The following is a 13,408-nucleotide window of genomic DNA, read 5'->3' on the forward strand; positions in this document are numbered from 1 at the left end:
TATCTACCTGTTGTCTCTTGTCTTATACTTACATGTTAAGCTCTTTGGGAGGTGGGGGGACTGGCTTTGTTTTGTTTGGACAGCCCCTAGCACAATGGGATCCTGGTCCAGGCAGCAGCTTTATGTCAGAGTGAACCTAACTGCTAACAACTGAAAGCAAAGAGGGAAACACCTGAAAGAGAAATAAGAGCATATTTCAGCCCCTAGGGAAGAACTACTGCTATGCACTTCTACAGCATGGTTCATCACAAGATTTCACATCACCTCTCGAGGCTGCCAGGTGTTACCCTCAGCTCCCATGAAGTGTCAGTGAGGGTTGAGAACACTTGGCCCCTTGCAGGATTAAGCCCTTAAAATGTCAATGAGCTCTCAACAGGGGTAGCCATGTTCGTCTGTATCAGCAAAAACAACGAGGAGTACTTGTGGCACCTTAGAGACTAACATTTATTTGGGCATAAGCTTTCATGGGCTATAACCCACTTCATCAGATGCATGGAGTGACAAAAAGTAGGCAGGTATAAATATACAGCACATGAAAAGATGGGAGTTGCCTTACCAAGTGGAGGGTCAGTGCTAACGAGGCCAATTCAATTAGGGTGAACGTGGCCCATTCCCAACAGTTGACAAGAAGGGGTGAATATCAACAGAGGGAAAATTACTTTTTGTAGTGCTAACGAGGCCAATTCAATCACAGTGGATGTGGCTCATTCCCAGCCGTTGACAAGAAGGTGGGAGTATCAATATTTCTGTGAGGAAGTTACGGGATAAGACAGAGATCTCCTTTGCCCATCACTGAAATGTGGCCACTTCTGCAGTGGAACACGGCAACCGCTTAAAAGTGCTGAGCTCATGTTACACAGCCTTTTGGGCATGAAATACAAGGGGCTAAGCGAACTCTGAGAAGCAAAAATTATTACGTTGTCTGAAAAACACATCACTTCCGAACAGAAAAACGAGGCATGCATAAAAATGGGCTGTGACTCTGATTAGGACAGACAATGCTTGACGCTCCTATAGCGCTTTCCGTCAGAGGATCTCCAAATGATTCATGAATTAAGCCTAACACCCTCCCTCTAGAGTAGTCATTTTAGTTGCGGGCAGTGAGACACAGCCAGGTGAAATGACTTGCAGAAGGTCAGAATGAAATAGCGACACAACTGGAAATAGAACCCAGGAGAGCTGACTCCCAGGCCTGTACTTCAAAACATTAGGCCATCCTTTCTTTGCCTTATAGTAAGGGTAAAACAAACACACACACTACACTGACTATGGTGCAGACGGAGACACAGTTTGTGTGTGCAGGGTCTCTCTCTCTCTCTCCTCCCCCAAAGCAGCAACTCTTGACTGCCAGAGGGAGTGTTTTTTTCCAGCCAGCTCTGATGTGGCATACCATGTGTCACGCCCTGTAAGACCATCTGTCTTTAGCGTTGCTTTTGGTATGCGACTCGGTCAGTGTCTGAGCATCCTACACTCCAATCTGGCAGATGCAGATTATTTCCAGCGGAATTCTGAAATTTATCCAGGACTGAAATAGACCAGGAGCACCACATTATCAGCAATCCATGCCTTAGGAGCAATTATTTATAGGCTTGCGCGGAGTGTCACAGTGCCACTTTCATAGATACGCTGCAACATACACACATCCTTCTTCACACGTGTTATATCGTGGATCTCCTCCTCCTATTGGCTATATGAATATGGATGTTCAGGGGGTAAGTGGCACCTCATGGAGGGCTCCTTGGAAAGCACCCCTAATTCTGTGCCAATGAATAAGCTTGAGCTGGGGAGGGAGGGGGAAGAAAAATGTTCTGGCTCTGAGATGTGTGTGTGTTTTACCAGGAGAAAACGGAAGGCCCACTGAAGAATGAGACCCAGGCAGAGGAAAAACACAGAAAATATGAGGCCACACCAGCAGGAGAAGTGGATTCGATTGTCACTTTAATCCGCAGACTGCTGCATGCACTGTAAACATGATCGTTAGGCTGGATTCTTTATCGGTATTTATTTTGCTTTAATATAAAAGTTACAGGTTTGAAATGTTTGCAGGAAGTTGTCACTATCAGGATTGGCTTAGTGGTAAATAGATAATACAATGTAACATTCTGGGATGGCAGGAGAGACTTGGGGTCAGCATGGCTGGCAGGTGGCTCGGCAGAGTTCAGGTAACACAGGGCTCCCTTCCATAACTCCAGATAGAGCTGCTGTCATCACAGCGGTAATGTACAAACTGGCGTCATCTCTTATTTGGCCTCCGTCTGACTATTCAGTCTATGCTTTAACATCCCCCACTCCTCCCAGAGGGGAAATGGTCTAAGGACTCTACCTGCAAGAGGCGTGACTGACCATTACATTTGCAGTTCTGCAGACAGCTGAAGCACCCGGCTTCTGATCACAGGGAAGTATTAGAGTAGAGGAGTGAACTCTTCACACCCACAGAACTGCTAGGCCTGACACTGACAGGGAACCAAGACATTACTGAAGCTCGTTTGTACATGTGATGAGAACGTTCTGGTGCCCCTCCCCAACAGCACGGCTCATTCTGCTGCTCCACCGCCTGTCCATAAAGTGAGACACCCCAGTTCTGCCAAGGCAGCCCCACTACTCATCAAAACAACATGCACAAACCTAAAATTGACAGGAAAGCCAGCACTCTGAGTATCACACAGGGATGTCCCCAAAGAACCATAAGAATGGCCCTGCTGGGTCAGACCAACGGCCCATCTAGCTCAGTATCCTGTTTTCCGACAGTGGCCAGTGCCAGATGCTTCAGAGGGAACCAACAGAACAGGGCAATTATCAAGTCCCAGGTTTTTCTTCTCCAGAGTTGTCTTTGCCTGGGGCACTGTGTTGATGGGATTCGGGTCACAGCAGCAGCTGTCAATCAACTGCCCTCTCCCAGGTGGTTATTTGCACAGCCAGCAGTCAAGCAATGATCTCACAGCAGCCATGTAGCAAGCAGCAAACACATCAGTGGCTTGCTTTTCACTAGGAGCTGGCTGTGTGTGGATGGGCAGTCTTATCTCCGTCTGCGCTCCTTTCAGAGGGGTCTTGTCTGCAGTTTCGTTGCAAGGCAGGGACTTGAAACAGTTACACGGAAAGGCCAGAAAAGACGTGAGCATCTGTGGGGCAGCTTTTAGGACAAGGTGCATTTCCACTGAGGTGCGTCTGCCTGCTGAGGTCTCTCCCCCGCCCCCCCAACAGGTGGACAGTGCCAGTCTCAGACTTTAACCCACAAGGGGCACAACACACACACACACACACACACACGGAACCACGCTGGAACACGCTGAAATGAAAGGACAATTTTAGCAACACAACCACACAAAATACTGCTATAAATCACCTATGCTACAACACACACCTTAAATAATAAAGTGACATGTTCAGAACCAAACAGCAGAGGATCTTGCACAAGAGGTGGATTGCTTTTGCTTCTTCACAGATCGCAAAGACTTTACCATGCAAAGTAGCCAGCTCGATAACACACACAGATTAGCTACATAAACAACAAATCTGGCTTTATAAACTTGTTAAATTTCTCTCTCTTTCAGATTCAGGGTCTTCAGTATTGAGAGGCTTCTCCTCTCGGACTGTTCAGACTACCCTTTCTAGCGGCTGCATGGATCCAGCCAGGAATAGTTTGTTGGCGTCTGGGTCCCCCCTATATTCCCTTTATATGAAATACAGCTGCATTGACGGAATAATCATTTCATGCATTCTCCCTAGCTAGCCATTCGTGTTCGGAATGGTTTGGCCTGTAACATGGCAAAGACAAGTAGAGGTATGTCAGGAGCAAGCAAGAATGCTGCATATGCACAGAAAATTAATCCTGCGTCTAGGAGACTGTGGGCTTGTCTACCTGAGAAAGTTACACCACTTTAAAAATGGATTTAGTTAAACTGGAGCAATAGTCTGTGTAGAGACTCTTATTTCAGGTTAGCTTATGCCAGGAAAGAATTTACTTAAGCTAAATCGACATGAGCCACTCAAACTGAAATAGAAGTGTCTACCCAAACTGGTTTAAAAACATACCTTCAGTTAAACAGGTGCAGGTTTGTGTGGAGACAAGCCCATTATCTTCTGCTTAGAGTGTTCTTTAAAAAAGATGTATAGCTTTAAATAATACTATAAACCAAACAATATGGGTTGTGACTCCAGCTGGTGTCACACAGATTGTCAGTCAAAGCTGCCATTTAACAAAAGGGACAAGGAAAGACTCTGCAATAAGTGTGAAGAAGGAAGGGTTTTGTAACTCTGATTCACTCAGAACAAGGTACACACTTAGCAAACACTGAATGGCTCTTGATAAGGAAGTTAAGGGTGCTGCTGGGAGAAGCTCCTATATACACTCCCTAAGACTTACATCCCGAGAAGCTGCAAGGGTTTTGCTAGAGTTCGCTATAAAACAGTGATTCACTGTCAGGCAAACTATGCAAAGTAGTTCCAAAACAGGCCTTGCAAGGCTGATTAAAATCTACAACATATTCCTGAAAACATGACCAGCACTGTAAACAGTTGATGAAAGACAGAAAGGTTGTGTGTGAACTGGCCAGTCCTAGATGCGCTGGTGGAAAGGACTGCTCATCTGAGGGCACAACCATGGGGGGAAGGGGTAGAGAAACTGAATAAGGCACACGGACCAGATCAGGGTTAACATGGTACATGACGTGCTAACTCCCCATGACGTGCAGGGCTGCCTGTGTCCCACTGAATCTTGACTTGACTATACTGGGGACAGAGCTTTGCCAGCTCCAAAGCTGCCTTTTGTCTTTTCCAATGCTAAGATCACAAAATGCAGCACCAAAGGTTATGCAGAAGGAGTTCAATAAACAGTTCTGGCAACAACCCCAAGTGAGGTGGGTGAGGGAGAGAGGATGACCTTAGCACTGAACACATGCCCTTTCCTTTGCACCTTAGCATTTAAAATTCTGGAAATATTCCTCCTGGCTCCAGATGTCACCTCTGTACTCTGCTCCAGACACAGCTGCCCCAAGCCTCCTTTATTCCAGCACTCGGAAAGACATTTTCACTAGTTGTGGATTTATACACATCGTTTTGCACTTGTTTTCCTTTAAAGCCACTGGCATTTTGACATGCATCAATCCCCGCCCTCCGTGGAATCTAAATACTAGTATTTACAAATGGACAGTCTTATATACTACAGTATTTACTGTGCAGTAGCTAGTACCATCACTAAGGGATACAGACTCACAGGACACCTGAGCCACAGTACCTTGGCTAGTCCTTCCCAGAGTTGGGAGAGTGACCATCTTTTTAAATAATGAGATTTGGAGGGGATGGGGGACATGATAATGACTGGAGACAGCATTCCGTGCCCATGTTTTCAGTGCCTCTTCCATATCTGTGGTGGTTGCCTTCCTCCCATTAAGGTCAGAGAGATCTGGGGTAATTAGATTTAATAACCCTGTAAACACACACAAACGCTTCCAAAATAGAGCTTCTCTGGCAGAGAGAGCGCCTGCAACCCAGTCTTTCTTGGGGAAAAAGCGATTCATGACCACAGTGAATGGGAGGCAAGAAGGTAACAGAGGCTTCCACGATTCGCGTCTGCTGCATTGGCGCCCTGCGAGCCACAGACATGCAGCTCATGGATGCTAAGCTATTGCTGCTGCCCCCTGGGGCTTGAAGACAAAAGCAAGAGTATTTCAGAACACATGTAAAACATCAATTGGCAAACCAGTAACACGCCTACAGGGATCCTCCTTCCACTGCACTCTCTTCCCAGATGTAAAGCTGGTTCATGGCATGGAGAGAGGGGAGGTGGAGGAAGGAGAGTGGAATGAGCATTTGCTGATCTCTTTCCTTGGCTGTTGCTGTCTTATGACACACACGCATTCACAGTTCTTCTGCTGAGAGAATCCAATATTCACAGACCCAGGAAGCAAGCAACTGCTACCAACTGGACAGGGAGAGTGCGTCATCCAGTAACAGGTACAAATATTTACTCCAGTCTCATAGCTGCCCTCGGTGCATCTGCAGAGCGATTCTCCTCGCTCACACCCTCCTCCTCCTAGGTTTTCTCTTCCCTGTCTGTTTTTCGCCTCGTTATGTTTCGAGGTTTGATTTTGAGAGACAGTTCCCACAAGGCCTCCTCAGCCAAATGGTCGCTGAAGTCATTGAAGAATGTGACTATATCGTCATTTCTCTTGATGTCGTAATGTCTATAAAACCAGAGAGAACACTACAATTAACATTGCAGCTAGTTTACCCTGAGAACCACCCCTTAATTAGGGCAATCCCAGACTATCTGGTCTGAAATACATTCTACGTTCCAATTCTCGAAATTTATACAACAGGACCATCTGCTTGAAGATACCAGTATATTGGTGGAGGAGAGGCAAATGTGGTACTGATCTTTTACGAAGGGAAAGAACAATAATCCTGGCAATTACCATCCACCCAATAAAGAATAAATCACAGCAGACAAGAGAAGAGATGGAAGGTTCTCTGCATGGGACGTTTAAAACAAAGGCTGGATAATGTACTAGGCAAACACACTGTAGGGATCATAAGTGAATTCAAAAGAATGAGAGACTAAAAGCAACCTAACAGTTCTTCTGTCATCTCGACGATTCTCAAAGTCTGTCCTATAAACCCCTGACTATAACGCCTACATTCTCCTAGCCAGGTTTCCTCTTTGCTGCAGCAGCACTACATCATTTGCATCCCTCATGCCTCGTTCCGAAGTGGTGTTAGAACAACACCTCAAAGGCAGCTCCGAGTCCCTGCTCACCGCTGTAGGCCAGGCAGATGGCTGTACTTACATTTGTTGGAAGCACCTCATGCTGTCCAGGATGTTAAACTGTTGCCAGCGTTTGGAAAAGTTCACTTTGCCATCAATGTAATCTGGGTTTCCCAGGTGAACAAAGGTCAAGTCCTGCAGAATCAGGCCTCTGGAAGAGAGAAGGGTGGAGCATGCAGGGAGGAGGGAAGACAAGCACAGAGCTCCAGGTTAGTCACAAGCACTTCAGAGCCAGCTGAAAGGCAAGTAAAAAAATCAACCTAGCTGCTCAGTGCTGCGGCCATGGTTTGCTCCTGCCTTTGAAATCAGAGGAAGTCAGTCCTTTCAAAAGTGCATAGGCTCAAAGCTCCTGGCATCATGGGTGCAGAGGTAGGATCCTACAGATGAAGCATTAATGCTTAAACCAGTGATACTGGGGACCAGTTTCTGCACCAGAGAAAAATTATTTACTTGAATGCATCTGAAAGCTGGGAGAAGACTAGATGAAGCTGGCACAAGAAGTGTGGGCTAGCATCACCCCTGGAAGAGGGGACAGAGAGTAGCGGTTTGAGACTCCCTCAGGTTTTCTGCAAAGGATGAGAGCTTTCCAATTCGCTGGGTGCCCTGCGGGCTAGAGCCACCCAGGGGAAGGCACTGAATCACGTTTTCCATCCACCTTGGCCGCGCCTCCCTTCCTGTGCTTTGTTCCTTTTGGGGCTGTCTCATTCTCCAATGGTCCTGAACAGATCCGCTACTTTGTGCCACTGCACTCTCTTCTCCAACAAGCTTTCCACCACTGGGGAACTAGGGCAGGCTGGGCTTATGCTGGTAAAGCCTATGTAAACCCATGAGGAATCTGGCATCCAGACTACAGGATCCCTGCAGTGAAAGGTGAGAACTTTAATCCTGCTTTTGAAAAAAGACAAGGGGATGCATGTTTGCAAAGAGGATTTCTAATTTACCAACACTTCCAGTGTGCAGTGGCAGGTCTGGCACATGGGCAGCTCTGAATCAGCTCAGTCTCATGAGATGGGAAATGCACTAACTTCTAACATCTCATGGAGAAACTCCTCTTTTTCTGCACACAACCTTGAAGGGAAGTCTAGTCTAGTGGTCTGTTCTGAGAGTTCCAACTCCTTGATTTCCATTTGCCTTCACTGATTTGCCTTCACGCCTCACTTTCCCCATTTGCTGAAAGCACAGGGAGTTGAGAGATTTTGTTAATTAATGTTTGTAAAGTACTTTGGGATCTTCAGATAACAGTGGCTAAGGAAACCCAAAGCCATGTGACATTGGGAGTGCGCAGGCACAGGGCCAGCGGGAAACCAGTCCTCAGACCAGGCACCTTGCCGTTTCCAACCAAGTGATGACCTGCTCCACTACTGGCACTGCAGCCTCTCAGTCCCAGCAGAAATCCAGAGCCTGAAGGGCCCAGGTACACAGTGATGCATGTTTGAGAAAGCTGTGGGGCTGCAAAGCAGGAATCACCACAGGGAACTGGTACATAATCACTCCGGCTCCCAGCAGTGTGGCTTGAAAGCAGTTATTGGATACCCAGGAATGGGAAGCATTTTCCTCCTCAAGTTTTAGAGCATGGAAGGCTTGCAATAAGGGTTGTATCCTGCACTCTTCATGTTGGGTTGTCCCACACTCATAGCTGAGCGTAGGCTGCCAGGGATCTGCGTGAAGAGACACCCCAAGCGAGAGGTGACAAACCAGTGACCCCCAAGAGGACAGCTACTCACAGGTAAGGTATGCAGGGAGGCTCCACTTCTGCCAGAGCCGCTCGGTAGGCCCGGAAGGACGAGGAGCTGTCGATGAGTGTGCAGTACTCTGCCAGGCCCTAGTGGGACATAACACACACACATGGAATTCATGGTGCAAACAAGCCATCTCTGTAATAGGGTGCATGCACTTAAAGAAATCACATCCCCAAAGACCATAACAGACCAGAGCTAGGGCTCAATCTGCTGCTTTCCTCACCTCTGATGTCTGTTTCTGCCACTCCAGCCTTCGGATGGGTGCTGAATCCAGTGCAGAAAGAATGGCCAGATAGGAGTTAAAATTATTCAGCTTTCGTAAGTGCTGTAAAGAGGGAGAAGACCAGTGACTCCAGAGATGTTGAAGACACTCTGGAAACCAACAGTGCTGCCCCTAGTGAAACGTCCCACATTCCAACACAAAAGCTCACTGAACAGCGTGCGTGAGAATCGTAAGCAATGAGCTGTTACCTTCATAATCTTTATAAATTTAAGGAGCAGCCTCTCTCTGTCTTGCGGTTTCTCTTGTAGCATAATTATCGAACGGACCCTGTGAGGATGGACAAAAAAAAAACCAGGAAGAGCGACTTAACCCTTGAGCTGGATTCTGATATGGCAATACCTATCGCTTCACTTGAGTGGCTACTATCTATCAGGGACTGATCAATGAGGCTGAAAAGTTCCACACGTTCCTGTCCCGTTTCTTTTCTATAGAGCGTAAGCAAATACTTTAATTCACAAAAACGCCAAACTAGAAGGAAGCTCTCATGCAGAGAGAGAGGTTATTTCCCATAGTGAATGTTATTGGACTGGCATCTCTCCTGTTGCTGCTGAAATGGACAGGTGTGGAAGAATTCCATCATTCCTGGATGCAAAGTGGATCTGCTTAACATCCTAATGGATTTAACTGCACTTAAAGGGGGCACCATTCTCTTTTGGTTTGTTACACAGGACATGTGAACAGCTAAGGAATCAATTTACTCAAGAGGCCGGTTTTCAGCTGCAGTTTTCACCCTTTATCAGATTGTTTATTTGAAATGGCCCCCTCATTTCTGCACTGACTTTGGTTTGAGGCAGGGAAGATGCTCATGTGCACAGATGTATCAAGGTGTTTGTCTGAAGGGTATTGGTGTTATTTGTGATAAAGCCTGGAGATGCAGCTGTCTCCAGAAGTCAGCAAGGTTTCATTTTTCTGTCACTAAGGATTCTTTGCAGAATGCCAGGGGTCTAGTCCCAGGAGGAAGTGAAACTGCCCAGCAATATCCCACAGGACAAAACCATCAAAACAAGCAGGCCCAGCCTGGTAGCACAGCTCAAGGAGAGTTTTCCTTGGCTCTAGGGACATTAGAGGTTAAGTTCTGTACAGTGGTTGTTGCTCTCATCTCCTTACCAGTAGGACATGTTATTAAAGTGCTCAGTGAACTGTGTCAGGTTGGGACTCTTCTCTTCATTTTGCTCTTTTGCCCAAAGCAAAACTTCTGGGATCTGGCAGGAAAGAGAAGAACAAATCATGAGTTAAAATAAAACATCTGTCTTTGGACTCCCCATCCTCCCCATGATTTACAGCCCTCCCCTGACACAAACCTGGCTTTCTTCTACAGCGACAACAGGTGTATGCCTAAGAGCTGTTAGAGAACAGCATCAGAGCATTTGTTAAAACCTCTCCCCCCCGCTGCCCAAGCCCCTGATCTTGTGTCTGTACCTCTATCTTGTAGAAGAGCTCGGCATCTAAGAGAGTCAGCTGCTCAGCTATTTCATGACTATGAAAATCATGCAAGGTCCCTGGCCTGTGAGAGACAAGGAGGGAAAGGAAAAGGATAATGAAACCATGACTGACTTTCCTTCCTTTATAACAGACTCTGGGAAGAGGAATGAGTGATGATCTCATTTTATCTCGTGAAAGTCAATGGAAGAGAGGGCCAGAGGTCCAATTCTTCACCTCTTTACATCAGCTGTGCTGCACCATAACTCCACTGAGGCCCCTGGAGTCACCATCAAACGGGTGTATCAGAGAGGAGAATCAGCACCAGAATTTTTTAAAATAAAACTTTGCCGGCAGAGGAAAAGAAAACACTCTACACCCAAATCACTTGTGGCATTAGCACCATTTCGACAGCAGGCTCCCATGTCAACCGCTTGACCTCTTTCCTCTCGATTTTTCTTTATCTTGTGTATGTGATGACCTTGATAAAAATATCAATTGGGGGAGCTCTGTACACCGACTCTCTAATTCTATAGTGAAGTCTAAACAACATGCCATTTTCTCCTTTCCTGATCTAGAAGTGACGAGCGCTGCTTTCCAGCTTTTTGTGCTGGGAGATCATTTATACAAGATGATAGGGGATCAAAGTCAAAATGACAGATCCCTGCCCTGAGAAGCTTACCAGAGTGTCATTCAGGCTCAGGATGGGGCTTGGAATGTCCTGTGCCTGAGACACCCAAATTTTATGGTTTTGCCTCATAGCCTTTGCTACAAGGCTTTTTAAAATCTGTTTCTCACGCTTCATTCCACGAGTTTGCCAGTGACTTCCCCTTGTCTCTTCCCTTGCAGAACAAAGGGATGGATGTGATTAGCTGAAGTCTCACTGTACGTCAGCGCTATACAGAAACGTTCACGGGGCTCCTGGAGATTACGAACTCTGCAGGGGTAACTGCTTTGCCCATGGGACACAGCCACTGCGTATATGCCTCACCTGCATACAGGGGTAACTCATGGAGCTGTATGCAACATGTGCCTTAGAAAGCAAGACTGGACAGAGAAGAGCCCACGTGTGTTGGGTAGGGACAGATAAACAAAGAAGGGTCAGGAAAAGCATTCCCCTGCAAAACCAGAGGACAAAGCAAACTCTCTGACACTGCCCTGCTCAGCTTGCAGTAACAGGCAGATGCACGTCCCACAAACAGGACCAAAGTTTGATTAGGTGCAGGCTGCCTCACCTGGCTGCCACCCCCCGGGCCGCTAGAGGTTTGATTGAGTTGGCGTATCGCAGCATTTTTTTCTGATCCACTTTGTCCAGAATATTTTTGCGTAGCACTCTAGCGAGGCTGAGCTCTCCATTGCAGACTAGCCGGAACACCAGGTCCATCAACAGCTTTAGAATCTCTTCCGTCAACTCCACTAAGCTGAGACATGGATGGAAAACCCAGAGCACATGTCAGAGACGAGACATTAAAGATGACATTCCCCATTTACCTAGCACCTGTATTAAGGACTTCCCCTCTTTTATCACTAGAGATTAGGACAAAAATCAGAAATCAAAATTAGGGTGAACTTCCCGCATGGAACTGAGCAGTGAAAAAATGTATTTTGCTGCTCTGACTTCCAGGCACCTAAGTAAGGTTATCGTCACCCCCGTGTCCAGAAAAGGACATGATCCCTCAGTTAGAATGGCCTGGCCTCTCAACACAGCACCATCAGATTCCCCAATCCGGCAGTTCTGGGTAGCTAACTCAGCAGCTCTTGGCACAGTGGGCTAGCCTTCTCATCTACACACTCACTCTGTGGCAGCTGCTGCTATGACAACCAGCCTCTCTGCGGAGACTGAAGCACTTATAGCTGGCTACCGGGGACTGTTCAATAGCATCTTATGCTGCACTCCTCCCTTGAGTATACACTGCGGGTCACCTCAGTAATCTTTCCCGCCTCCCACATCTCCCTAAGGGACCAAAGTCCTGAGTCACTCTCAAACCAGGGACTCTTGCATGGAAGCACAAGGCAGCCGAGATAACTGCAGTGACTTGTCATTAGGGATGTCCCTAGAAATCAATGTATTTAGTGTTCTGCCTCAGACTCGGATCTAGGAGAGTTAGCTCAGCACACAATCCAATTACTTTTCGCACAAGCATAACTGAATCCAGGCCATTCCAGTTCACCCTCTGGCCAACTTTCCCTTTCTTTTAAAGATTCCCCTTCGGATTGTTTATTTTTGAAGTCATAAGGAAGACCCAGAGAAGGCACCCTGAAAACGTGCATTTCCCAGCCAAGACCCCAAGTGCCCAGCCCTGCAGCAGTCTCACTGATCTGGGGAAGTAAGTTTCAAGTCCCCCCACAGATGTGGTTTACACAGTGGTACAGCTCCATTTTTATTACCTCCCGCCCAGGCCCCCAGACAAAGCAGGAGGGAAGCTCACCACAGCTCGTCCACCACTCTCACCAACACGAAGAATGTGTTCTTGCTGACTCGCTTCTTAAATGTGTCCGGGAAGTGACAGAACTTCTCATACGTTGGCCTCAAGTTAAAGAACTAACTCAATCCAGACAGATGTTAGCTTGTCTGAGGAGTGCCCCAACAGGGTTCCCAACAGCACCACTGCTTTTTGCCATACCTGAGACCAGCACTCAATTTCTAGGAGGGACATGAAATACTGAGCAGTGTAGGCTGCACGTAGCAGGAAGGGGTTCTCACCACTAGGTGGGTGCATTAACAGAGGGCGGAGGTGTTGTACCCTGAAACCATGATCTCTAAGGTGACAACTGAGTCAACTGCCAGTCCAACAAGTTACTGTCACCCCCCTTGGTCTCACTCTGGTATTTGGTCTCTCTTGTAACAGCATGGAGCTCAAGGCCCCACCCAGTGTCTCATTCTGTCAGCAGGCAGATGTCAGGGGTGCTTCCGGTCACTTGCAGACAACACTGGTTGTTGAGGAGAGTTGATTGACCTAAAGAGTCCTGCCCAGTTCAAAGCCGGCAGGATGATGGCTGCAGTGGTTACTGGGGGGAATGTCCGGAGGGACAACATGGATTGAGAAGACTTCTTCAACCAGACAATTGGGATGGGAAGGGAGAGGTTAGAGAGCAGACAATAACTAATTAAAATGAATTTAAACAAGAGCAAAAAAAAAAAGTCTGGAGGGTAGAACTCCAGATTGTGGCTCTGAATTTCCAGCACCTCCTAAAAGTGAGTAT

At 47.0% G+C, this 13,408-nt stretch overlaps 1 protein-coding gene and 1 long non-coding RNA gene across 6 annotated transcripts in view; one reads left to right on the top strand and one right to left on the bottom strand.

Moving 5' to 3' along the window:
* The first annotated feature begins 597 nt into the window (after nt 1-597).
* Nucleotides 598-2,041, top strand: LOC122463116. The gene is made up of 2 exons (XR_006286146.1): nt 598-1,712; nt 1,840-2,041. It is a non-coding gene; the product is annotated as an uncharacterized LOC122463116 (long non-coding RNA).
* RAPGEF1 (Rap guanine nucleotide exchange factor 1) overlaps nt 1,922-13,408 on the bottom strand; it is a 120,331-nt gene continuing 108,844 nt past the window's right edge. For all 5 annotated transcript variants that reach the window (XM_037879703.2, XM_037879702.2, XM_037879705.2 and 2 more), the window contains 9 exons: nt 12,634-12,726; nt 11,440-11,625; nt 10,205-10,289; nt 9,893-9,987; nt 8,974-9,052; nt 8,726-8,827; nt 8,488-8,585; nt 6,786-6,914; nt 1,922-6,182 (listed from right to left, as the gene is read on the bottom strand). In XM_037879703.2, coding sequence (XP_037735631.1) covers nt 6,032-6,182; nt 6,786-6,914; nt 8,488-8,585; nt 8,726-8,827; nt 8,974-9,052; nt 9,893-9,987; nt 10,205-10,289; nt 11,440-11,625; nt 12,634-12,726 — 1,018 coding nt within the window. In that variant the 3' untranslated portion in view covers nt 1,922-6,031. The remainder of the gene's footprint in view (nt 6,183-6,785; nt 6,915-8,487; nt 8,586-8,725; nt 8,828-8,973; nt 9,053-9,892; nt 9,988-10,204; nt 10,290-11,439; nt 11,626-12,633; nt 12,727-13,408) is intronic.

Source organism: Chelonia mydas, chromosome 16, assembly GCF_015237465.2.
Source record: "Chelonia mydas isolate rCheMyd1 chromosome 16, rCheMyd1.pri.v2, whole genome shotgun sequence".
Taxonomy (NCBI): Eukaryota; Metazoa; Chordata; order Testudines; family Cheloniidae; genus Chelonia; species Chelonia mydas.